Source organism: Nomascus leucogenys, chromosome 25 (assembly GCF_006542625.1).
Source record: "Nomascus leucogenys isolate Asia chromosome 25, Asia_NLE_v1, whole genome shotgun sequence".
NCBI lineage: Eukaryota > Metazoa > Chordata > Mammalia > Primates > Hylobatidae > Nomascus > Nomascus leucogenys.
The window spans coordinates 24993333-25020757 of record NC_044405.1 but is presented as its reverse complement, the minus strand read 5'-3'; the positions used below and the strand labels follow the sequence as shown (position 1 = coordinate 25020757).

Below are 27425 nucleotides of genomic sequence, written 5' to 3'. Positions count from 1 at the left end.
TCCTGTCTAATTGAAACTTTGTACCCTTCGAATAACATCTCGCCAACCCCCATTCCCACTCCCTGGTAACACCCACCATTCTACCTCCTGTTTCTATGAGCTTGGCTTTTTATATTCCACCTATAATGGAGATCATACAATATTTGCCTTTCTGTGTCTGGCTTATTCCACTTAGCATAATGTCCTTTAGGTCTCTCCAGGGTGTAGCAAAGGACAGGATTTTCTTCTTTTTGAAGGCTGTCTAGTGTTCCATTGTGTCTATATACCACGTTTTCTTTATCTATTCATCTATTGATGTACATAGGTTGATTCCATATCTTTGCTATTGTGAAGAGTGATGTAATGAACATGGAAATGCAGATATCTCTTCAATATGAAGATGTCATTTCTTTTGGATATAGACCCAGGAGTGGGATTGCTGGATTATAGGATAGCTCTATTTTAATTTTTGGGGGAACCTCCATACTGTTTCCATAAAGGCTGCAACAATTTACATTCCCACCAACAGTGTGCAACCACAGCTTCACCAACACCTGTTATCTTTTGTCTTTTTTATAATAGCATTCTAATAGAGGTAAAGTGATATTGTAGTTAATCTATCTTTTGAAAGAGCTGATGAGTTCATTAAGTTCAACTGCTTGTACCAAAAGTTCAAAAGTATGTACAAATGTAAATGAACAAAAAAATTACCTCTTTTTCTTCTGCAGCAGAAACAACAACGGCAGCAGCAGTTGCAGCCACGACAACGGCGGCAGCAGCAGCAGCGTATTGTAAGAGCACACGTCAGCGTCAGAAGCATGGTGCCTGCTAATCCAAGTCCAACTTTGCCCCAAGTAGGCAATGAAAAACCAAAACTCGGTAAACTTGATAATATACCTGGAATATTAATACCGCCTCCAGTGTCTAAAGAAGAAAAAATATATTTTAGTGATACTTGCACTGCCTAGAATCACAGATTCTGCCCCATTATAAGTTGCATTATGTGTTCTAGTAATATTATAACTATTCAGCCTGCTATGGCTAGGCGTCATAGGCCAAGTTTCTTTCAATGTGTTTAATTATTCAATACTCTACAGTACCTTCCATCACAATAATTATTTCTGCCAGTAAACAACTTCTTAGTAACCCAATCCAGGTGTTGCTTGTTTAATGTCTCTAATATTCCTGAGAAGTAGATAAGGCAGGGCTGGGCTGACAGTCCCCTGAGGTTGGCATAGTGATGGTCACGTTTGACATCCTTTATTTAATCAGGAAATACTTTTTGAGCACTACCGCTGGACAAGACTAGAATAAAGACATTTTGTTCTCCCTTCCATGTCCCCACTCGTTGACAGGCCAGCGCCCAGAGGAAACCAGGATATTCTGAGGGAGAGTCACTTCTAAAGGAACTTAGGTGCATGGCTTTCACCCCAGCCGCATCCAACTCCCCGACCCTCAAATTAATTCCTCACACAGTAATTGCTTTTTCCATAGCTTTTCAGGAGGCACCTTCCTTAGTGTGTATGTTGCCCTCTTATTTCACCTAGTAGTCACGGAAGTGGGAGGAAAAAAGGGTAAGGTGAGGCACAGCAATCAGGAAGCAAGACGGATGTAGGGAGAGAAGGAGAGAGGAAAAAGCCATTTTGATTCTTTTCCACCGTGTCTTAGGCAGAGCTGTCGTGGTTTCACATGATCATCCAAATTCAAATTTAAGTTAATTAAAAGTATGAGTCATTAAATATTCAGTGCCTCAGTTGCACTAGCCACATTTCAAGTGCTCAGTCACCACAGATGTAGAACATTTTTATCATCACAGAAAGGGACAGTATGGGAATTACACTGATGTTCCCAAGAGACTTTTCATCTAGCCCTTCACTTCTCCCTAGCGCACCACGCTGAAGTCAAACCACACACATTTAAGTTGATCTGTTTAATTGTGAATTGTTATTCAACGAAAGGCTGTCACTCAACCCTGCGTGCTTGGGTGGTATCTTAATGTAAATGCATGCTATTTTGTTAGATACTAGTCTTTAGAAAATACTGAAACAGTAGACTTCCTATGAAGGAACATGGGGTTTGCTTTGAAATCAATGGCCATCCACCACTTTGGAACCAGAGACTGGAGTTCAAAAACAGCTCTTAGATGTTCTTCCTTAGAATTTTCCTGGAAAATTGACCTTGCAATAGTAGTTTGCTATTCCTGTGTCAAAGTTAAATGACTCTATGTGGAGAAGAGAAGTCTATGCACCAGGCAGTCAGCTGCAGCTGAACCAGGTCTAGGGATCACCTTTCTCCCCATAGGAAGATGCCCAGAGCAGAACTCTAGGATTATAAGGAAGTCAAACTACTTTCCTAATGCTGTCTGTCTCCACATCTCCCACCATCCGAGATGAGCTGGAATAGACAGAGACTTGTAAAGGGTTCTCCCAAAAATGGTGAAGATGGAAGGAACAGACTACACCCTTCCCATTCCACACCTTCCCAGCCCCAGAGTTGAAGCACTAACACAAGGCAGACCCTTCACATGCAGAGAGCACATGTATCCCCTTGCTCCACAGACAGCAGAATCCCAAGCATCACCTGGAATGTCACTGCACATGCAGATTCAAAGCCCGCCTCCAGGGACACAGAGTCAGGATATCCCGAATGATACTCCAAGCGATTCTGATGCAGATAGTTGGTGAACCACATTTTGGGAATCCCTTGTACGCAGCCAAAATGTAAACACTGCCCAAGCTACCCACGACATGACAGGATGCTCTCACACTCCCCCTCCCACAGATGTGATAATAAAATGATGAAGTCCAGAGTTGGATCAATGATCTTCACAGTCTTGAGTTGAAGGTTGGACCACTGTGTGGCAGCTTTGTGACTGAGCAAGAACTTTAGGTTTCCTGTGGATGGAACCAGTGAAATCTCATGACCAGCATTTCCTGCTGCATTAACTTTGGCTTCTGGCTCACTTACCAATAACAACTCCTGTCCCACCAGGCTGTTCAGGGGTGTGTGTGAAAGTTCTGAGAATGCTGTAAGCTACAGTGCACAGGCTCAAGATGGCAGTGGTCATCCTATTTCCAGTTTAACGGACTCTTACTAACTGAAGTTTGCAAATATAACAAGTTTTCTTAATAAGGGAGCTGGCTGGGGTTAACCAATGAGGTCTGGCTCAAGATTTAAGAGACAGGCTTGAAATTCTCACTGGGATGAGAGAGGATGCTTGTTAACTTACTCACGCACTCCCTATCAGTAGACTTTCCTTCCCCTACTAGACAGAAATATGAGTGTGCCAAACTTCCTGAATCTGGACATAACATTTTCTCTAATCTAACACAGAGAGAGCCTGCCTTAATCTAGGACACAGAGAGCCTGCCTTATTTTCAGGGAATGCATGTTTAACAGAAGGCAAGGGACACTTTGCTGGGAATGGTGACTGAGTCAAGGGAGAGAATGAGGGCCAGAGGGACTTTAAACACTCTGTTGTCCCTTAATTTAAACACAAAGTTCAGAAAGTGATGCCTGCATTCAGTTAAAAGCCCCAAACTCTGACCAAAATGGAACTGGTATTAGGAACCACATCACTGATTATTTCACTTCCTATTTGTTGTGACCACGCTCCATTGGAAGGCAAATGTTCCAAGTTTTATGCCTAGGTGAGACTTAAGCTGAAGTCTCCCTTTAATCCATTGGAACCCAAAGTGTAGTGTATGAGTCAGCAAGAGGCAGGATTTAGTGCTGGGGCTACACAGATAGACCTTTCTTATTTTCATAACCATTTCAAATTTATCATATATAATATATATTTTATATGTATATACACATAGGTATACACACATGCATGTATATTTTTGTTTAGTGTGGGACTAATTTTTTTAAAAAGAGTGCATTTATGGTAGACTGAAAAATAGATCATAGCCATATATTATTGACAAATCAAAAATCTGACAGGGGACAGAAAACACAGACTCTTGGAATGATGTCATCCATAATCCAATCTTTTCATCATGCAGACAAGACGCTCAGGACAGAGGGACTAAGTAAACGGCACAGGGAGCCCAGAGCAGGAAGCCACAGGACCCCTGGCTCACATCTTTCCATCCTGCCATGTGTTGTCTCCAATGTAGAATAATCCTTCTGAGGAAAATATGGTCCAGGTATGACAAATATATTTGCATAAAGTCTACAGCGGGGTGCTGGTCTGTGCCTTGTACCCTTATGGAGGGTGTGGGTGTGCCTGGCTCAGGTGAATGGCGGGTTTGCTGGAGAGGATGAGTATACTATACCTGAGTAACCCACACATAGTCACTAAGGAAGATTAGCTCCAAGGTCAACACCGCTTGGCTTTCTCCCTACACTGCTTCACACCATTGTGTGCTTGTTAGGACCTCATTACTGACTTTACCATGTGCTTTAACCTCCGCTTGGAGATTGTCCTTTTCCCGTCTGTGAAGAAAAGGAAAATAGCATTTCCCAGATGCTCTCAAAGGAATGCATAGAGTTTTAAAAAGGTATAGAATTTCTTGAAACCAAATGGATTAATATAAAATGTCACCACCAACACGTGCCAAGTACATATTAATAGCAAATGTCACCACCATCATGTGCAAAGCATATGCCTGTGCCCACTAAAGGTGACACAAGAGATCTCCGAATCGGATCATGAGGTCAGGAGATCGAGACCGCGGTGAAACCCCGTCTCTACTAAAAATACAAAAAATTAGCTGGGCGTGGTGGCAGGCGCCTGTAGTCCCAGCTACTCGGAGAGGCTGAGGCAGGAGAATGGCGTGAACCCGGGAGGCGGAGCTTGCAGTGAGCCGAGATCGCGCCACTGCACTCCAGCCTGGGCGACAGAGCGAGACTCCATCTCCAAAAAAAAAAAAGAGAGATCTCCGAATCAATACTGTGAGTGACAATCACTTCCTTTCCAGTCCTATGTGCTCTGGAGCAAGGACCGTTCTAAAACTCAGGCTCAGAGAGGGTAACTAATTTGCCCAGAAGACACACAGCTAGTGATTGGGTGAGCTGGGATTGGAACCCAGGCTGTCTAATGTCCAATTCTGTGTAGACATAGCACTTGATCAGGCTGGAGGGGAAGGCTAGGCCTTTTTTTCAGTTCAGTAGCCCCCAATCCTGGCTGCCCATTAGAGTAACTTGGGAACATTGTTTACAATTGCAATTCCCAGGCTCCACAAAAACCAATGAAACAAAACCCCTAGGAGGAGCCTGAGCCTCAGCATGTTTATGAAGAAGGCTCCTCTGCTGTCTCTGACCCACAGCCAGGAGAGAGGACTTCTCTATTCTTCTCCTACCCACTTTACAGATGAGAAAACTGAGCCCTGAAGGTTGCTGACTTGCCCAAAGTTGCACCATCAGTGCCAGGGCAAAGGCCTAGGACTGTCACTTCTACTACTCTTCTCTGCACCCAAAATTGCCATTTCTCAAAACGGTAAGGTTCTAACCAGGAATCACTACATTCTACAAGGTGCTCATGTGTTCTAAAAACACTACTTCATTTTAACCATTTCACAACCTACACACAAATAACTGCACAAAGAAAACCACCCCGAGGGGCAGATGGCTCTGACAGTGATTCTCCCAAGACAGGGTGAGAGGGCCTTACTCTCTAGTTTTGGATATATCTGCAATGCTCGAGGTTTGTATCATTTCTGTAGTTCAGAAAATCAATTTCTAAAAAACAGATCTGAAATGAGTGTTAGCCCTCCCAGTACGCTTTTCTCTAAAGAAACCTTTTGAACTATAAACCAGGAAGTACTTCACACAACCCTGTGACTTGCCCTGATTTGATAAGCTTCCAAAGCTGATGTCATTCTTCTTTCAATGACTTGCAGGGATCATTTCAGAAATGAAAACAAATGCTTCGCACTTTTGGGAAATGGGTGGAAAAATGGATGTTCATGTGATTCCTGAAGAAGCCTGAATGGGCACAGCCCCATTAACACTTGGCTCTCTGGAAACCTGGCTGTTCCTCTTTACAGCCTCGTCTGGTCACCAGCTCTGCCAACCAAGGCTGCAATGAGGTCTCCAGCTAATAAAACTTACACAAAACACACAACATGCAGCCAGCCACCAGCTGCACTGGATCTTGATGAATAATTTAGAAACAAATTACCCTTTTCCAAATGAGTCCAATAAAGCTAGACTCATTGCAAGCACCCACTGAGCCTCCCTCTCCCAGCAGCCATGCCTCCAGCTGCCGTCGTTAAGGCACTAGTTCTGGTCTAAGAAGAATTCAGCGAATTAAACCTGATCAAGGGAAATTAAGTGCTCTCTTTCCCTTCCACTGCAAAAGAAAACATTTGCAGGCAAGCCAATCTCTAAAATCTCTCTCTCTAAAGTACCATCAATCAGCCCAGAGCTCCTGCTGTATCATTACCTTGTTAAGATATATGCTTTAATCAGTCCATTTTATTCCATTTGGTGCTAATGGATTTTTTTTAAATCTTCTCTTTCAAAGCCTAGACCATACTTTATCATATTTAAGTAGTCTAACTTATGATATTTAAGGTTGGTTCCCTGGAGAAATGACTGATTCCAGGTGGAGACAGGGGAGTGCAAAGTGAGACTGGAACGCCTTACTGGTCCAGGTGCTCAAAAACTAATAGGGGGATTTCGGAAGGATGCCGGCACCAGCTTGGAGGGACACCAACTGACCAAGTCTGGAGCAATCTGGGTGTCAAAATGAAAAATGACGGGAATAGATTAGAATGTATTGAACAAAATTGAGTCCCTACTAAAACTGTGAGGAAAAAAAAAGGAAGAAAAAAAGAAAAGGAAGAAAGGGGAGGGAAGTCTCTTGTTTAACAAAAGAAAGCCAATTAATAGATACAGAAAGAAAAATGGAAGCAGGAAATCACTCTTTACAATCACCAGAGAAGTAATTGATTCAGGCAATGAATGTAAAAGTTAGTAGGGGGAAAAAAGAACAAAATCATCTCCTTTGCAAGGACGTGGATGGAGCTGGAGGTCATTATCCTTAGAAAACTAACACAGGAACATGCATGTTCTCACTTACAAGTGGGAGCTAAATGATGAGAATACATGGACACATAGAGGGGAACGACACACACTGGGGTCTATCTGAGGGTGGAGGGTGGGAGGAGGGAGACAAGCAGGAAAAATAACTAATGGGTACTAGGCTTAGTATGTGGGTCATAAAATAATTCGTACAACAATCCCCTGTGACATGAGTTTACCTATACAAAAAACCAGTATGTGTAACGCTGAACCTAAAATAAAAGTTTTTTTAAAAAACTGTATTAGGTGAAAGGCTGTGGGTAAACAGGATATTCCCACAATATCTATTGGCTACATATTATTATAAAGTCAAAAAAGGTACTTTTATGTTGGATAAATTTAGGGTATGCCACCTTCACCAAAGGGTCAAACTTACGCCGATGAAAACCGTCATCATGATATTACCTATATCTTGCCAAAAATATGTCACCTAAGTCAAAATATGTTGAAAAATTTTAGACAAATCCAAATTGATCCAAACTGATCCAAATTGACCCAAATTAAGAGGCATCTTGCAAAAATAACCTGTACCGTTCGAAAATGTTTATCTCAGAAAAGACCCGAAAAAATGGGAGAACACCAAGTGAAGATGAAGGCAGAGAGGAGGGTGATGTTTCTACAAGCTAAGGAAGGTGGAAGATGGCCAGCGACCACAAGGAATAAGGGGAGAGGTAAGGAACAGAGGCTCCCTCCCAGCCCTCAGGAGGAACCAGCCCTGATGACACTTCCAACCTCCAGGACTGTGAGAAAATCCATTTCTGTTGTTTAAGTCACCAAGCCTGTGGTCCTCTGTTACGGCAGCCATGGGACCTCATATACCCTCCAAGTGGCTGCTCACATGGTGGGCGGAGTTGCCAGGTGAGCAGTTTCTGGAGACAGACTGCCTGTCATTTACTCACTCTACAGGTGAGTAGAGGTTACCCTGTCATGTACTCACTCTACAGACGTGGGCAAAATCCCAACAGCACTGTCCCTGTCACCTTGCCCTTACAATAGGAATAACAGCAACACTCATATGGCTGTCGGGCGGGTTAATTCTGTGAACACTTGAGAAGTGCTCAGAATACTGCCTGATAACTTGGTAAGGGCTATAGGGTGCTGTTTATTATCGTTGCCATCATTATTTGGCTTTGGCTATGGCTTTCTTCTGAACTTTGGAAGATCTCAGGTAAAGGTGTTGCCATGGTGGGAAAAGCTTTAGACGAGAAGAAAAGCTCTTCTCAGCTTCTAGGCCCAGCTCTGCCACTTTGGCTGTGTGACCCGGATGAAAGCACAGAATTTCTCTGGGCCTCACTTCCTTTTTTGTAAAATGTTAAGTTAAAGTCAATCTCCAGCACCCCGGGCCCACCCTGTCCAGGCTGACTCAAAGCTCACAGGCGCTATGGGCCCCTTCAAGGAATGTGGTTAGAGTGTCTGGTACACCAAAAACCCCACAGGAGATTCTTTAGGGGGATCTAAACTTTAAAGTTATGTCACTTAGTCAAGTTAAACTATATACATATAGACTTGACACTTTCAAATACATTGTGGATTTGCTGCGGAAAAAAATGAAGCATTATAATTCCACTAAGATTGGAAGAAATCCAGGAAAACCTGAACATCCTCCTCCAACATGAGCACCTGCTTCATACTGGCTCAGGGGGTGGGATCAAACTGAAACAGTGGTAGGTAAAAGCTAGAGAAAAAAATGTTTAATTCAAGCATTTGTCTCCAAACTTGATGCTCTTTGATGATAAATAATTGGCAAGATTCTAAATGGTTTTCAAATGTAGTAAGAGAAAAAAAGCTTTAAGATGGAATTTAAAAAGCAGATGAGGGTATAAGATTATTAAGCTGACAGCAGATGTGATTGGCCTTATCATCCCCACCCAAAATCAAGGTCATCAAATCATTTTTCCAGGCATTGTGGATGAAGGAGTATTCTACATAATATTGCAGCATGAAATAATCATTCATTTCATATAAAGCAGAACGTCTTCACTTACCTTGGGGATGCTGAATCACAGTGAGATTTACAGTTGCAGACTTGCGGGCCTTCAGGCTCTTCCAGGTAGCCACGCAAGTCAAAGTCCCATTGCTCTGTGGGGTCAGAGCCAGGATGCTCACTGCACTTTGAAGGTCGCTGGACTCCGGAACAAAATAATAGCTTGAATGGCTGACCAGGAGATCGAGCTCCCAGGAAATATCCGGGAGCCGGGTCCAGTGCGAGGCTCGACAAGTAACTTCACAAGGTTCATTCTCAGCGACTACAAGATTAACATTGGGAATGAACAGCTCTCCCATAACTAAAGAAGAAAAGAGAGAAGCACACTGAAGTCATGACTGTGCCTCTCGCGTCTAAGCTCTCTTTTCCTTTTTTTTTTTTTTTTAAGTTTTGCTTCAAATTACATTTTGTGAGACCTATTTTCCCAAGCCCAAAGAGGCTGCGTCTCTACTAGGAAATCTTAACTCAGATTTTATCTGGGTCTTTTTTGTACACCTGCCAGGGTCTCTGAAGAAGGTGAGGTTACTCACAAGAAAGCACAAAGTTACACAGAAAATGCTTCATAAAAGTCAGATACCAGGGGAAATAATTACGTGGGAAAGAAAAGTGCATGCCATAGGGGGCTATACAATCCCTGAAGTGAGCTACAGAATTATCTTGGGCTGTCCAGGGAGCAAAGGGAAAAAGAGAAACGAGCTTCACCTTCTTCTCACCGTGACGAGGACACAGCCCAGAGTGGGACGCAAGTCTCCCCTGGAGTTTTGGTCAATCAGATACATTTTTATTTATTTCTAGGGTCATATGGTCTTAAACATAACTTCCTAGGATATTGTCTTAACATAGGTTTCTCATTACAAATTAAATAGAATTCCAATCTAATATTTACAGAAATAACTAACCCAAATCATGTATCAGAATACCTTAGATAAGTTTTTTTTTTAAGAACACTCTTGCCTAGGTCAGCATTCATACTGCAAACAACCCTATGAAAATAACATTTGTTTTCACAAGCGTGACTAAAACAACATGAGGATTGGCCCCAGTAAAGACACAGCGTTAGTGAAATGTGTGTATATATATATACCTATATCCAAGCAAAAACATTCTGAAACTCTCGACTACACAACATAATGGAAAGAATACTGAACTAAGAATCAAAAAATGTGTTCCCAATCTTGGTTCTGCCAGAAAATTGTCATCACTTTGGGCAAGTCACTGAATTTTTTTGGCTCTCTTTGTCGTACTTACTGAATGAGATAGTTTGACCAGATCAGCACTTCTCAAACACTTTGGTTTCAGTACCTTTTATCCTCTTCAAAAGCACTAAGGACTCCAAAGACCTTTCATTTGTGTGGGTTTTATCTACCAATATTTATCATATTCGAAATTAAAGTTAAACAATTATTTTAAAATATGTATTTTAAAATAATAATTTATTACATGTTAATTTTGATTAACATATTTTCATGGAAACGAATCACATTTTTAAACTAAAAAATTAATAAGAGGAGTGACATTGTTTTATACTTATATAAATCTCTGTAATGTCTGGCTGGATTCTTATCGCTGTCTCTTCATTCAGTCTGTTGCAATATACTGCTTTGTTTGAAGGATGTAAAGAAAACCTGACTTCACACAGATATGTAGTTGGAACAGTGAGGAGTATTTAATAGCTTTTTCAGATAATTGCGGATATTCTTGAATACTGTACCAAAACTTTCTTTTCTTTTTTTTTTTTTTTTGAGACAGACTTTCACTCTTGTTGCCCAGGCTGGAGTGCAATGGTGCCATGTTGGCTCACGGCAACCTCTGTCTCCCAGGTTCAAGCGATTCTCCTGCCTCAGCCTCCCGAGTAGCTGGGATTACAGGCATGCACCACCAAGCCGGGCTAATTTTGTATTTTTAGTAGAGACGGGATTTCTCCATGTTGGTCAAGCTGGTCTCAAACTTCCAACCTCAGGTGACCCACCCACCTCAGCCTCCCAAAGTGCTGGGATTACAGGCGTGAGCCACCACGCCCAGCACTTTTTGCTTTGAGAGATGGAATTTCACCATGCTGCCCAGGCTGGTCTCAATCTCCTGAGCTCAAGTGATCTGCCCGCCTGGGCCTCCCAAAATGCTGGGATTACAGGCGTGAGCCACCATTCCCAGCTGAGGTTTCTTAAATGTTTGTTACACAGTGGAATCTGAAACTCTATCAAGGAACTTTCATTTTCTATTATGTTGAAACCCATTGCACTATCTGGCACTTTGAATGGACCTTTTATCCTTGCATGATTTTGTTACAATTCAGTCATCTGGAAAATGCTGAGTCCTGCAGACCTTCCCAATGTACAGTGGAAAGCTCTCCTGTGCACTTGTGAGAAGAAGGGTGAAAAAGGCAACAATAATAGGAATCTTCATATTATTATGAAAACAATCATGACTTCACAGACCATCCTGAAAGGATCTCAGGGTACATCGAGGAGTGCCCAGACTACAGTGAACTGGGTCAGCTCTGTAAGATCTTTTTGCTCTGAAATGTTAGCTTCCCTATTATTCCTTCCTGAATATTCCCTTGGAATAAGAAAGGCACTTTTGCTAATTCAAGGGCTACTGTAAATGCAACAAGGAGTGGAGAAAGGGATTGTCCCTTGAGTCTAAAGGGTTTTGTGTTTGTTTTGTTTGACAGAGAGATGGTTTAAGATGACAGAACTGGGAGGAGTGATATTGTCTCAGTTAATAACAGAAGCTCTTGAACTCAAGTCCTTGCAGCCCTCAAAACATAAGAGGTCTAGAGTTTGGTGTGTGATTGATTGGTGGATAAGGCAGTAAGTGGGCCAACTCAGCAGTCTGAAGGATTTCCTTTTTCTGTATACAATTGGGATTCCACTTTCCCCTACTGGCTTTCACAAAGGTTATCCAGTAGCATGACAAATTTATACAAAAGTGATACTAGAATATTCACATGGATTTTGGATGACTCAATTTGGAGTTATGTCATCTCTATTTCGTTGACATATAAGGGGGGGAAAAATCATAGAATAATTCATGGTTGTTTCCTCTTTTTTCAAGATTCTTTCTCTCTTGAGGGAGACCCTGTTGCTCAGAGAACATTTGCTCCTCTAGGAACTAAGTGCCATTCAGAGCAATGAGACGAGGATAAAGGAATGCAGTTCTGTCCAAGTTCTCGGACAATATTGGGTTCCAAGATTGGGTTCCTCTTGCAATATCTTGGAGAAGTCTTTGCCTTCTCTAGACACTTGCTCTTCCATCTGTATTAAAACCAAAAACTACCATAATTACCAATATATAAAAAGTCATGTTAGGGGGATTCAGACAAATTTGTAGACTTGTGACTTTGGGAAAAGATGCTACAAAACCACATGGTTTCTGAATGTGATGTGTCATAAGTATAGCAGTAATAAGCCATGCCTGTGATCCTGTGTTTCCCTGCTCCAGGGATGCCCTCCGCCTCTCTTGGTTTCCCATTCTGTCTACCATCTACAGACCTGGAAGTCACATCTCTAATGGCACCTTCTCCATGAAATCATCCATGAAGGATTTATTGACTCTGTCAGCTCTCCTCCCGATTGGAACCCGAGCTTGCCTCCCTTGCATCTCACTTGCCAGCATCTGGGTGGCTGGCATCCCTATTATTTGAGCAACTTGCATTATCCACTCTTCTTGTGAGGTTCTAAAGAAAGAAACTGTGTCTTATTCTATTCTTCTGAGTCACTCTTAAATACCCAACACAATGGCATGCTTTTATTGGGAGCACAATAAATAATAGCAAATGGCCATACAGTGATTGCTATGAGCCAGGTGTGGTAAAGCCTTTACATAGACCTACTCATTTGATACCACGGCAGCCCTATGATGAGGACACTAGGACTCAAAGTCATTAAGTAATTGTGTCCCAGGTCACACATTGTCATAAAGCGGTAACGTGGACCCAGGCAGCCAAGCCCCAAGTCTGCACTCCTGACCACTAGACCACTCTGGCTCCCAACTTAATGTGCAGGGAATTGAATCAGACAGGACTTTGGAGTCATCAAACCATCTTTAGCCATTTTTTCACCTGATCCACACAGCAAACCCATGAGGTGGGCCGGGAAGATTCATCTCCAGGTTAAAGATGAAGAAATTGAGCCATCTCAGGGGTCTCTCTGATAGTTAATTGATGATGCCAAAACCAGAATTTATATCTTTGATTCTTTTTTCCTCTGTTCTTTCTCTTATATCACAAATTATCATACTAAGAATCTGGTTATGCAACATAGGCCAACAGTCCTAAATAGCCTTATAAAATCACTTATTTAGAAAATATAATTGTGCCCCTAATTAAACTATGCAAAATTAAAAACGCACAAAAGTAAAGACACACCAATTTAGCTAAATTTCTAAAGTAAAAAAACATATTTTAAAACACAAATAGAAATAGGTAGACATGTCTCTACCGAAGGTTATCAAATCTGATTTAATAGCAACATAAATATGAACAAAATCTTTGGGAATTTCTTCCAGACAAGTAAATACATAGAGATGAGAAATAATTTATAAGATATAATATATTCTCTTATAAGAAATGCTGCCATGGAAATCAGGCACTCTGTATCTTTAAATAGAGTATAAATACACTTTTAAAGAATGCAAAGTGATTAAATTTTGGTAAGACTATTCCAAATCTTTGTAAAGCATCCTTTTACTTTTTTACTGTGTAACATTATCTTCAGCACCTCCAAATTACCTCCAAAATGAAAAATAAGCTATTATTATAAATTTTGTTTATTCTTTTCTTTTCTCTCAATGACTTGATATATTTGGTGAACACACGACTTTGACTAGAATGACTATCCCACTGTAGCTGGAGGCAGGGTAGAGAAATAAGTTGGGGGGATTCTGCTGGAAAGAGGAAAGACTTAAAGCATGCTTCAGAGTTGATAAATGATGCAAGCAGAGAAATATAGTCATGTATACGGAAAAACTAGAGAAAGGGCAGTGATTGCCAACTGTCTCTAAATCAAAGAAAAATGACTGCAACTGGTCCTAGAAGAATTCTAGGATACGTTTCCAGAAAGGCTATTAAATACTGAAATGGATTCAAAGGGGAAGTGATAAAATCTGTCTCTATCAGTCTTAACCAGAAAAAAGAAGGAAAGCAAAGATGGAAGGAGAAAGAGAATGAAGCAGGAAAAAGGGAAAGATGGGAGGAAGTGAGGAAGAAGGGGGATAAATCAACAAAACAATAAACATTCGTCCATCCAGAATAATTCTAAACCTATTGCCAACTGAAGGCTAGAGCACATAGGAAGGAAGGAAGGTAGAGAGCGGGAGAAGGGACGAGGAAGGGAGGAGGTGGGGAGAGCATGAGGGAGGAAGGAGGCGACAAATAAACCACAAAACATTCATCAGTTCAGAATAATTGTAGGTCAACACCAACTGAAGGTAGACCACGTCTGCCATCATACACGGCATGAACTTTAGAAGGTCCTTCCTACCCTCTGACATTTAACCTGATGTACTTCAGACGTGGCATTCAGAAGCCACCTGCATACACACCTTGGACTGTAAGGTAAGCAGATCCATGCAGGCGACTGTTCTGGAGGCTGCATCTGATGTTCCCTGAATCACTAGGCTCCACATTGTGGATGATCATCTCCGAGGTGAAGTTCCCACCCTGGTCGTACCTCTGAGAGGTGAAGCGGTTACTGGTGATGATGGGCTCCGTGGGCCTGATGCTCAGCACCACCATGTCATTGAGAGCCCACATGATGAGCTTCCAGCCCTGGGAGACAGTGCAGTTGAAGCGAGCCTGGGAGCCCTTCAGGACTGTTGCATTTTGGGGGCCTTCTATGACTTCATTACCAGATCCAGAACCTGGAAGGTAGCCAATTTTTCAAGTTGTTAAATGAATGGATCACCATAGATCAACTGTGTGCTGTAACCTTTCTGTATTTACCAGTGGTAACCCCTGGGGTGTCCATCCAGTGGCTCAGACTGTGTCTTTTGAATCCTAACATCAGCTCTCCCTGGCAGATCAGGAGCTTCCGGTGGAAGCCACTGCCATGCCCTGCTTTCCACTCTATCCCCTAACTCTACAGCTCTATTGGGTTGAATAGTATTCCTCAAAACACATGTCCACTGGATCCTCAGAATGGAACCTTTGAAAATAGGGTCTTTGCAGATGTAATTAGGTAAGGATCTCAAGATGAAATCAACCTGGGTTTAGAATGGGCCCTAAATCCACTCACAGGTGTCCCTATAAGAGAAATGCAGAGTGAGATTTGAGACACAGAGGCCTGCAGAGAAGAACACCATGTGAGGATGGACGCAGAGACTGGAGTGATGCATGTACAAGCCAAGGAATGGCAAGGATTGGAGCAACATCAGAAGCTAAGGAAGAGGCATGGAAGACCTTCCCTCAGAGCCTCCATGAAAAACCAACTCTGCCAACTGGCAACATCCCAGGATTTGCATTCACAGCAGTGGGGCTGGGACCCAAACTCAGACCTTCTGCTCTGAATTTCATACTCTTTTCCCTTCTGATGTCATTCAGAGTTTATAGCAAGAAGACACCCTGGCAGACCACATACCGTGGCTTCTCCTAGTTTGTGCCCACCCCATCAGCGAGACTGCAACATGTCCTACTACCTTCTGGTGTTGTGGGATCCCTGTGGGTGAACCAGGTAGCCTGCCATCATATACACTGGGTAGCCCCAAAAACTGCAGCTCCTCCCTTTCCTTCTGCTTTGTAAAGTCAAATGGCAAGGTAGGCCAGGTGCAGTGGTTCACACCTGTAATCCCAGCACTTTGGGAGGCCAGAGCGGGTGGATCACCTGAAGTCAAGAGTTCAAGACTAGCCCGGCCAACATGGTGAAACCCCATCTCTACTGAAAATACAAAAATTAGCCAGGCGTGGTTGTGGGTCCCTGTAAGCCCAGCTACTCAGGAGGCTGAGGCAAAGAATCACTTGAACCCGGGAGGCGGAGGTTGCAGTGAACCGAGATCACACCACTGCACTAGAACCTGGGCAACAGAGCAAGACTCTGTCTAAAAAAATGGCAAGGCAGGTTCTAAAAGAATCTCATTATAGCCCTAAAGGTTTCTGGGGAGGAATCACACCGTTGGACACACAGTAGCACACTAGCACTTCACCTGCGTACCCAGGCACATTGTGGGGGCCGAACGGCCCCTGCAAGAACAACAGGTGAAAGGGAAGGAGTAAGCTGCCACCAGGAACGGTCCCCTCCAGAAGCAGGACCAGGAGGCGAGGATGCCAGGGTGGAGGAGAGGCCCACTGGCTTGGGAGAGGCAGAACTGAAGAACGTGAGAGTTCACTAAGGCTAAGCCAGCATTTGGATAAACATGATTACTACTCTTTGTTTTGTCCCTGGACATCATTAAAAAAAAAGAGAGAGAAAGTATGACTCTAAAACACAACTCAGATTAGGTATTCTCCCTGACCTCAAGGCAAGTCTCTCTGATCCAAGATCTCTTTGATCTTTGATTTTTGTTATAAGTGTGAGAAATGGAATTTGAAAACAATTCCCCCAGGGAAGCCACAACGGGCTTTCCATGAGCTCTGAATTGCTTGTTAAGAAGAAGAGAAAATAGGCAAGTCTGCACCCCGAGGGTCCATGATGTAATAACCACACTCCTCCTGCACTCCCACGTCGGGTCAATGGCAGACAAGTGGACAGAGCCCCGCAGGGTGAGTGTGGGGATGATGGGGTGGGTGAGCCCCAGCCTCACCCTGTGAGAAGTCCGGGCCACACAACACCAACAGAACAAGCATCCCTCTGAAACCACAGTTCCTTCCAGTGCCTTGTGCAAAGTGCTGAGATTATTTCACTCCAAGGCCAGTCTTTATGTACCCCAGAGGCCACACGTGTCACTACGGAATCATACAATCTGTGCAGGCCATATAACCCTAATCATACAATCTGTGCAGGCCATATAACCCTATTCTGCAGCTGGGAGATGAAAAGGAGGGAGGCGGGAGCTACACCAAATGGAAACTTCTTGACTTTGATTCGACTTTCAGATGAAACAGGAGGCATCCAACCCTGAACACCAAATTTCCCTGACTGTGTTACCTATGTTTAGCTAGGCATTTAGCTCTAACTGTTTAAGAGCCACGAAGATCAGCATTTTTCTATACTGCAAGGTCAGGCAGTGAGATGAGGAAGGCCAGCCAAACATTTCTTCAGAATAAACACTGGAGGAAGGTTAACGTCCTCGCTAGAACAAACCCTAAGTAAACCACGCTACAGCTGTGCCTCAAGACTCAGGAGCTGTATTTCTGGTCACTTTAGGTCCCGGGAGCTCATCCCTCTCTCAGCTGTGTCTTATCAACAGTAACCTTCCCCTGTACAGAATAGGAGAAAACTGTAAAGAAGACCCTGAATCCCACAGTCACCTGCCTCACTTAAAACCTCCCTTTCCTCTTTGCTCTCCCTTTTGCTTTATAGAGCAAACAGTCAGATGGGGGGCAGAGCACTGGGAAAGATCAATGTCTCCTCCTGCCTGAGAACCTCCCTGTGGCCACTAGCTATGGTTGTCACTAAGGACCAGTGGCTGATCTTTTTCTCCTCTTGCCCAAATTCTTATCTAAGGGACTGGGGAGTCCACCCTACAAACCCTCATCAGAGGGGTTTCATTGAACACTAGAAAATGCGGCCTGCTTTCCAGCCTGACTCTGGCATAGCATCACATGACAGGTAAAGAAGGAAATCAAAATATTTAATCCCCAATATGTTTTATTTGCCATATCTTGAAATAGGCCGCAAAGCTGACTCTTATGGAGAAAATTACCTTCTGAAGAGAATCGTCTTCCTTTTCCTTACTTTTTCCTGATCTAGGAGAGGATCAACTCTGCTAAGAACATTTATAATCTATTCTCTCTGCACCTGCAACCTGGAGACTTCCTCTGCATAATCAGAACCCTGGTCGCCACAACCCCTTATCTTAACCAGGACATTCCCCACTATTGTTTCCAGGTCTTTAGGCATTTATTTAACTCTTTAAACCAATTGCCAATTAGAAAATCTTTGAATCTACCTATGACCTGGATGTACATCTTACATGTATTTGATTGATGTCTCAAGTCTCCCTAAAATGATCACCTTGGGCACTGTTCTCAGGATATCCTGAGGGCTTTGTCATGCACCATTGGCCACTCATATTTGGCTCACGATAAATCTCTTCAAACACTTTACAAAGTTTGACTCTTGTGGTCCGCAGTCACCTAACACAACATCCTGGCCTCTGCTGGCTACACAATTTCCTTATGAGTTTATCCACTTGGAAGATTCTTATTTATGCCAACTCTCTCCTGTTCTCAAATCCATATCTCCAGCCCTGCCCTCTTGCTTTCTCTCCTGTCCTACCAGGCGTCTCCGAGTAAACAACTGGTTGCCACCCACCATTGAAAAGATTCCCTTTCAGCTGGATGCAGTGGCTCACACCTGTAATCTTAGCACTTTGAGAGGTCAAGGCAGGGGGATCACTTGAGGCCAGGAGTTCAAGACCATCCTGGAAAACATAACAATATCCCATCTCTACAAAAAAATTAAAAATAGCCGTGTGTGGTAGCATGTGCCTGTGGTCCTAGATATTTGGGAGGCCAAGACAGGAGGACTGCTTAAGGCCAGGAAGTTGAGTCTGCAGCAAGCTGTGACTACACCACTAAACTCCAGCCTGGGCGACAGAGCAAGACTCTGTCTCAAAAAAAGAAAAGGAAAGGAAAGATTCCCTTTCTCCTATTCATGCCATCATCTTGTACGTCTTCTTTTGAGAAGTATCTGTTCATGTCCTTTGCCCATTTTTTAATTGGATTATTTGATTTGTGCTTGTTGATTTAAGTTCCTTGCAGATTCTAGATATTAGACCTTTGTCAGATGCATAGTTTGTGAATATGTGAATATTTTCTCCCATTCTGTAGGCTATCCATTACTCTCTTGGCAATTTCTCTTGCTGCATGGAAGCTCTTTAGCTTAATTAGATACCACTTGCCAATTTTTGGTTTTGTTTCCATTGCTTTTGGAGACTTAGCCATAAATTATTTGCCAAAGCCAATGTCAAGAAGGATATTTCCTAGGTTTTCTTCTAGGATTTTCACAGTTTGAAGTTTTATATTTAACTCTTTAGTCCATTTTGAGTTAATTTTTGAATGGTGAGAGGTAAGGGCCTAGTTTTATTCTTCTGCATTTGGCTAGCTGGTTAACCCAGCACCATTTATTCAATAGGGAGTTCTTTCCCCATTGTTTACTTTTGTTGATTTTGTCAAAGGTCAGATGGTTGTAGGTGTATGTTATTTTAGCGTTCTCTATTCTCTTCCATTGGTCTATGTGTCTGTTTTTGTACCAGTGTCATGCTGTTTTGGTTACTGTAGCCTTGTTGTATAGGCTGAAGTTGGGTAATGTGATGCTTCCAGCTTCGCTCTTTTCGCTTAGGATTGCCCAGACTTTGTTTGAAAGATTTCCATCATTTAAGATAAAAACAGACAATCCTTAACATTATCATATTTTAACACTTGACAGGCCAGGTGAGGTGGCTCACGCCTGTAATCCCAGCACTTTGGGAGGCCAAGGTGGGCGGATCATGAGGTCAAGAGATCGAGACGATCCTGGCCAACATGGTGAAACCCCATCTCTACTCAAAATACAAAAAATTAGCTGGGCGTGGTGGCATGCATCTGTAGTCCCAGCTACTCGGGAGGCTGAGGCAGGAGAATTGCTTGAACATGTGAGGCGGAGGTTGCAGTGAGCCGAGATCACGTCACTGAACTCCAGCCTGGCGACAGAGCGAGACTCCGTCTAAAAAAAAAAGACCTAACTTAGTCCCACATCAACTCTCTCTCCAGCTACAATTTTTCCCAAACTTCACCCTCCGATCACCAGACCTCCTTTAATTTATCAACCTCACCAACTCTTTCTGGCCTCAGGGCTCTCACATGTGCAGTGACTGGCCTGCAATGCAGTCTCTAACCCCTGGCCTGATTGTCCGGAGGTTACAACTGTCACAGTAGTTGTTTGGTATTTACTTTCGCTCACAATTAATGCCTGTTTTCCCTACTGGGCTCTAAGTTCTGTGTTAACAAGAACAATGCCTTGTTTTCCTCAACCTTATATCCCAGTGCCTGCAACAAAGTGGTCCATAACATCTGCTCGGTGAATATGTACTGAGGGAATAAACATGGTGGCTGAGTTCTATATAACCCATTATACAGTAGGAAAGGTGGCAAGGAGAGGGCTGGGAAGAGACTTATGGGTGCACATACAGGTTGGTAATGGATATTCAGAGCCATATCTACAAATGAAAATGACTCCACCCATAAGACTTTCCAACATGAAGCATTTGAACGCTTTGGTATTCATTACAAATTTGCATTCATTATAAATTTTGGGATGGACCCTCAGGAGCTCTAGAATTACCCCATATATACTCTCCTCTCCTGAAACAGCCACCTCCAGGCCTCAACCCAGATCCTCCATGCCCTCAGAACAGCACGTACACCTCAGCTTTTTTTTTTTTTTTTTTTTTGAGACAGAGTCTTGCTCTGTCACCCAAGCTGGAGGGCAGTGTCACAATCTCGGCTCACTGTAACCTCTGCCTCCTAGGTCCAAGCAATTCTCCTGCCTCAGCCTCCCGAGTAGCTGGGATTACGGGTGCCCGCCACCACACCCTGCTAATTTTTTGTATTTTTAGTAGAGACGGGGTTTCACCATGTTAGCCAGGATGGTCTCAATCTCCTGACCTTATGATCTGCCTGCCTCAGTCTCCCTGCTGGGATTACAGGCGTGAGCCACCGCACCCAGCCTGCCTCAGCTTTTTCAGGGAAAAGTATCTGAGAAACACTAGACCCAGAGTTCATCCATTGCCCACCAAACCTTTGGAAGAGTTTTTTGTAACCATGGCTGAAATAGGCCCATACGGTGCCATATGCCTAAGATGCATATTAAGGGTGGTTTGTTAACCCTACAGTCAGTCCCTAAGCTCTATACAAGCAAGGACCTTGTCTTCCTCTCCATTCTACAAACAAATGTTTAACAAGCACCTCCAGAACGCTTTGCATTGCTTACTACAGGCTTTTAGAATATCTTCATCCCCAAACACATTTTGACACCACATTCTGGTGCTCTTAGATTTCATGTGTAAATAGACCCAAAGCCAAAATGTCACAAAACATTTCTTAGGCAGGCAACACACTCGGATACTGCCCATTCTATTTGATTCCATTTCATTCTTTCAAACACTGTCGTGGCCAGAACTGTAAAACATATTGTCTAGCCACCTAAAATAGAGTAGATATGTTTGTAAAGTACAAAACAAGCAAAATGTGTCTACACAGTTAGAAGTCACAATGATGGTCACTGGGAGTGGGCTGGAGTAACTGGAAGGGAGTTGTCCATTGAATGCTCTTGGTCTCAACATCGATCATACAAATGTGCTCACTTTGTGAAAAGTCATCCAGCTGTACCTTTATGACATGTGCCCCTTTCTGTATGTCTATTATTCTTCAAATAAATGCCTTCAAGTCACTGCCATCAGGAATGCAAGAGGAGTTTATAATCTAGTTGGGAACACAAAAGTAACACCCCTGAAGCAATGGAAACTAAACCAACCTAATGAAAACCAAAGCTGGCTGTGAAAACCCCAGTTCCTCCCAGCACCCCTATGTATAGTGTAGAGACTATACACTATGCCTTTCGCATAGAAAGTAATCTGACCAGGAGACCCAGGCCTTGCACACACAGGAGTTCACTCCAGCTGACACCACTGGAGAGCGCTGGGGTGGTGAGGAAGCGGAAGTGTCCCACACAACAGAACCCTCACCCTGTCAGTAAATGGAAACTGAGATTCTCGCCCTGAAAATGGCAAGGGTTAGGAGGCTTCAGGGAGGAGGTGATTTCTGAGTCAGGTCTTCCTTGAAGCCCAGATAGAAATTGAAGAGGTGAGAAACGAGGGAGGGGAAGGGACATTTCAGCAGGTGCAACAACTTGTGGGAAGGAACCTAATGCAGACTCCCAGGATGGTGATGGCCCTGGTGAGGATGGGGAGACCCCATGCACCTGAAGGACCGTTCTGGAAGTCGAGTCCATGCAGGAGGAAATGGGCCTCACAGAAGAGGTCGCCATGGGAAGGGATGCAGTGGGAAGTGGCTGAGAAAGACCCTTCTGGCAGTTGTGTGTTCCAGCGGCCTCCTGTGGCCCTTGTCTTCCCCCAACACTCCAAGTGGACATTGGTGAACAGCCCACCAAGCTCAGGTGATCCCTACCTGCCAGCCCAGCCAGGATGACCAGCACAGTCAGGACAGCTTTCCCACAGCCCTGCACCTCCATATGTTCTTCCTGGCCCTGGGAAAATAAAGCAAGCAGGCAACAACCCATCACTGACGAGCATCTACTGTTCAGAAGTCTTCTGTGCCCACCCCCACCCCCCGCCCCCCTGCAGCTGGTGTGTACCCATAGACACATTAGATAGGCGCATCTCAGTGTGGACAGGGGCAGCCTCATCTGGGAAGTGTTAGAAAGCACAGGCTGGGCGCGGCAGCTCACGCCTGTAATTCCAGCACTTTGGGAGGCCAAGGCAGGTGGATCGTTTGAGGTCAGGAGTTCGAGATCAGCCTGGCCAACATGGCGAAACCCCATCTCTACTAAAAATACAAAAATTATCCAGGTGTGGTGGTATGCACCTGTAATCCCAGGTACTCAGGAGGCTGAGGCAGGAGAATCGCTTGAACCCGGGAGGCGGAGGTTGCAGTGAGCAGAGATCACATCATTGCACTCCAGCTTGGGTGACAGAGAGAGACTCTAAAAAAAAAAAAAAAAAAAAAAATGAATGCACATTTCTGAGTCCACCTCAGACCTCCTGAATCAGAAACCCCTGGGGTGGGCCCAGAATTTTGGATTTAAAGAAGCCCTCCAGGTGATTCTGGCACCTGGTCAAATTTGAGAATCACTGGATGAAATCGTCTTACCCCACCCACCAGCCCACCTGCATCATGAAGGGATGCAGATGGTGTAGCCTCACCTCTGAATGACTGACCAAAATGCAGATCATGGGCTTATTACATTCATTTCAATCACTAATCACTGAGAAAAAACTCCTGCCCTCATGAGCTCACATTCTCAAAAGGAAAGACAGGCAACCGAATGAATAAATAGATGATATAGCCTATTAGAAGGTGGCAATAGGTGTGGGGAGAAACAGGACAAGGAGGGGGACCAGCTACCACTTCAAACAGGGTAGTCGGAGAAAGGCCCCCCGGGAAGGTGCACCATGCACAGCGAATGAGGTGAGACAACAGCCACCGCATTGGACACCTGCAGGAAGAACTTTCCCAGCAGAGGAAAGGACAGGTACTAAAGCTCTCGGGGGGACTGTGCCTGCTGTGCTTGATGAGCTGCAGAGAAGGCTCTGTGGCAGAGAGGGGTAGGTGGAAGGGGTGAGGTCAGAGTTCAGGGAGGCCAGGATAGATGGGGTAAGGCCTGGCCAGACCATTGACAGCACATGAGGATTCTGCCATGTATACCTCTTGTTCCTTCCTTCCAACCGGTTCCCTTTGTTCTTTGATGCCCTCTTGGTCACCCTCCACCCTTGCATTTTTTCCTTTTTGCTTTTTTCTCTCCCCTAGGAGAGGCTTATCCAAGACACTCACCAGTACTGATGTATCCTCCTGGAAAATTCAGGGTTAGATCACCTATGTGCTGAACATGTCATGAACCACCTGCAAAACAACACTCCTTAGCCTCAGGAAAGGGTCTCTTTATTGCAAACATTCCTCCACAGCACCAATGAGTGGAGTCCAGTGACCTGGACGGTTCTCATTTCAGCTTTGGCATCTACACACATTCCACAGCCCCCCGAGTCTCGTCCACCCATCCCTCCAGAATATGAGGTGCCAGGTCCCATCAGGGACTTTGAGGAGAGACTTTATAACGTGCTGACAACACACATCCAGGGCTCCAGTCTCCTTTCTTTTCTGACAGGCCCTAGAAGGCAGATCCCACAGCCAACCCAGAAGCAAAAATACAAGAATTGAAACTGTGATGGGAAAACAACTACCACACCTTGATCTGCAGACATCTCATCCAAGTTACTGAATGAAACCCAGAGTGTCAGCGTGAAGGAGAGCAAATATTCTCAGGCCCACGACCTGCATTTAGCATTTAAGTGCATTACTGGGTATTCACAGCCTCGAGAAAGAATGTGGGGTTTCCACCCCTTTGTTTCTCTGAGGTCTTTGGAAAGCAAAATTCAACATGTGCCCTAAACTATAATACTTGTGTCTGTAATTCTTTTGTTTGTTTGTTTGAGACTGAGTCCCACTCTGTTGCCCAGGCTGGAGTGCAATGGCATGATCTCGGCTACTGCAACCTCTGCCTCCCGGGTTCAAGCAACTCTCCTGCCTCAGCCTCCCAAGTAGCTGGGAGTACAGGAACCCGCCCCCATGCCTGGCTAATTTTTTTTGTATTTTTAGTAGAGACAGAGTTTCACCATGTTGGCCAGGCTGGTCTCGAACTCCTGACCTCAGGTGATCCGCCTGCTTAGGCCTCCCAAAGTGCTGGGATTACAGACATGAGCCACCACTCCCAGCCCATAATTTAATATAAGGTTTGAAATACCTGTGCTGCAGCACCATTTCATTTTGGGACCCAGCCCCTTGCAATAATCTACAATAGACTCAGCAAATCCCTACAAACATGCCTCAGTAGCAAGTTGTACAACAGCTGTACACAAACCAAAATGAAATCACAGCCTTCCCAGATTGATCCAAAATCCAGAATTATGAAGTGTCAAATAAATCATTTGCTATTTTTTTTTTTTTGAGACGGAGTCTCGCTCTGTCGCCCAGTCTGGAGTGCAGGGGTGCAATCTTGGCTCACTGCAAGCTCTGCCTCCCAGGTTCAGGCCATTCTCCTGCCTCAGCCTCCCGAGTAGCTGGGACTACAGGCACCCGCCACCATGCTCGGCTAATTTTTTTTTATTTTTAGCAGAGACGGGGTTTCACCATGTTAGCCAGGATGGTCTTGATCTCCTGACCTCATGATCCGCCCGCCTTGGCCTCCCAAAGTGCTGGGATTACAGGCATGAGCCACCACGCCCAGCCATCATTTACTAATTTTTAAGGTTCGATTAACACAACTCCACAAGTAGTCATCTGGAACGTCAGGCTCTAGCAGAGGATGAAGGACAAACTGAGTCGTCTAGTTATAAAAAATTACATATTTTACCAAAAGCAGTCACTGCCAAGTGTGAACCCAGTATTACACAAAACGACACAGCAACAGATTAAGGTCTGTTAGGAAAGACTTCTAGTCCCTGACAAGCAGGTAGAGTCAGGCAACAGACTAAGAACAGATTGCTTAACTTACTCAACACTCCATTCTGCCAACATCCTCACATGTCATCTGCATTTCTTCTCTGTATGAAAGAGGAGTCTAGCAGAATCACAGGGCAGGCAGTGCAAAAACACCCTCAGAGCTCCAGGAACCAAGCAGTGAGGTTGCTACAGATATGGATTTGAGAGGGGATAGCATTTGAAGGGTGTATGCAGTTGAACACTGTCATAAAGCTGATTTCAAGTTTAACTGAAATCAGACAAGCTGCTTTAATTAAATAAAGACATATGCCAGATATTGTTCATTAATATCCCTATGGGGTAGTCTGAACAGGACTTGAGATTTAACTTGTCATTCATTTCATTATAACAGACTTGAATTACCTACACTTAGTTGAAAAATCTTTTTTTCTTAAAGTCTTTAGTCTTACTAAATTGTATTAAATAGACAGGATTTAGCCACCCACCAATTCCTCCCTGTCCTGACAAGAGACAAACACACTCAGAAGATCAGCCAGGACTCACCAAGCTAGTCCTCTCAGAAAGAAAATTGATGCTTTTGAGATCTCACTCAGCCCCTTATTTTTGGATTATTGGAAATGGCTTGAAAATGGAATCTTCAAAAGTGGCAGAAAATGTCATGTTTGGGGCAACAGCAAGAAGCTCAAAAACAAACAGAATAGGGAGCAAGTGCCTGCTCAAGGTTGGTGGGAAATAGCCACACAGATTCCTCAGCAGAAGCCTTATAAGCCAGAAGGGATTGAAGTCCTATCTTTAGCCTCTTTAAACAAAATGATTGTCAGCCAAGAATTTTATACCCAGCAAAACTAAGCTTCATAAATGAGAGATAAAGTCTTTTTCAGACAAAAAATGCTAAAGGCATTTGCCACTACCAAACCAGCACTACAAGAAATGCTAAAAGGAGTTCTAAATCTTGAAACAAAAGTTTGGTATGCACCCAAATAGAACCTGCTTAAAGCATAAATCTCACAGGGTCTACAAAACAATAACACAATTAAAAATAGAAGTATCTAGGTAACAACTAACATGATGAGTACAACAGTACCTCACATCTTAATATTGACCTAATGTAAATGGTCTTACAAGAAACAAAATGGCAGAATGGACTAAAAAACAAAAAAACACCAACCAGATATCTACTGTCTTCAAGAGATTCAGCTAACACCTAAGCACTCACATAAACTCAAGGTGAAAGGTTGGAGAAAGATATTTCACACAAATGGAAACCAAAAGCAAGCAAAAGTAGCTATTCTTATTTCAGACAAAACAGACTTTAAAGCAACAACAGCTGAAAAAAAAAGACAAAGAAGGACATTATATAGTGATAAAAGAATTAATCCAATAAGAAGATATTACAATCCTAAATTTATATGCACCTAACAATGGAGCACCCAGATTTTAAAAACAATTACTACTAGACCTACAATATTAGATAGACAGCAACACAATAATAGTGGGGGACTTCAATACCCCAGTGATAACACTAGACAGATCATCAAGGCAGAAAGTCAACAAAGAAACAATGGACATAAACTATACCCTAGAACAAATGGAACTTACAGATATTTACAGAACATTCTTCCCAACAACTGTAGAGTATAAATCTGGAGGCTTCACATTACCTGACTTCAGATTATACCACAAGGCTATACTTACCAAACAGCTTGGTACTGGTATAAAAATAGGCACATAGACTAATGGAACAAAATAGAGAACTCAGAAATAAAGCCAAATACTTACAGCCAACTGACCTTCAACTAAGCATACAAAAAACTAAATTGAAGAGAGGACACCCTATTAAATAAATGATCCTGGGGTAACTGGCAAGCCACACATAGAAGAACGAAACTGGATCCCCATCTCTCACCTTATACAAAAACTAACTCAAGATAGATGAAAGACTTAAATCTGTGACCTGAAACTCTAAGAATTCTAGAAAATGGCATCATAAAAAATGCCTGGACATTAGCTTAGGCAAAGAATTAATGACTAAGCCCTCAAAAGCAAATGCAAAAAATAAATAAATAGGACCTAATTAAACTAAAAAGCTTCTGCACAGCAAAAGAAATAATCAGCAGAGTA

The 27425-nt window shown here is 43.4% G+C and overlaps 1 protein-coding gene across 1 annotated transcript in view; it reads right to left on the bottom strand.

The window, feature by feature from the left end:
* Nucleotides 1–27425, bottom strand: part of IGSF5 (immunoglobulin superfamily member 5) — a 55952-nt gene that overhangs the window by 21097 nt on the left and 7430 nt on the right. Inside the window, exons 3-5 of the mRNA XM_003280256.4 lie at nt 14537–14854; nt 8997–9296; nt 691–903 (exon numbers count right to left, since the gene is read on the bottom strand). Coding sequence (XP_003280304.2) covers nt 691–903; nt 8997–9296; nt 14537–14854 — 831 coding nt within the window. The remainder of the gene's footprint in view (nt 1–690; nt 904–8996; nt 9297–14536; nt 14855–27425) is intronic.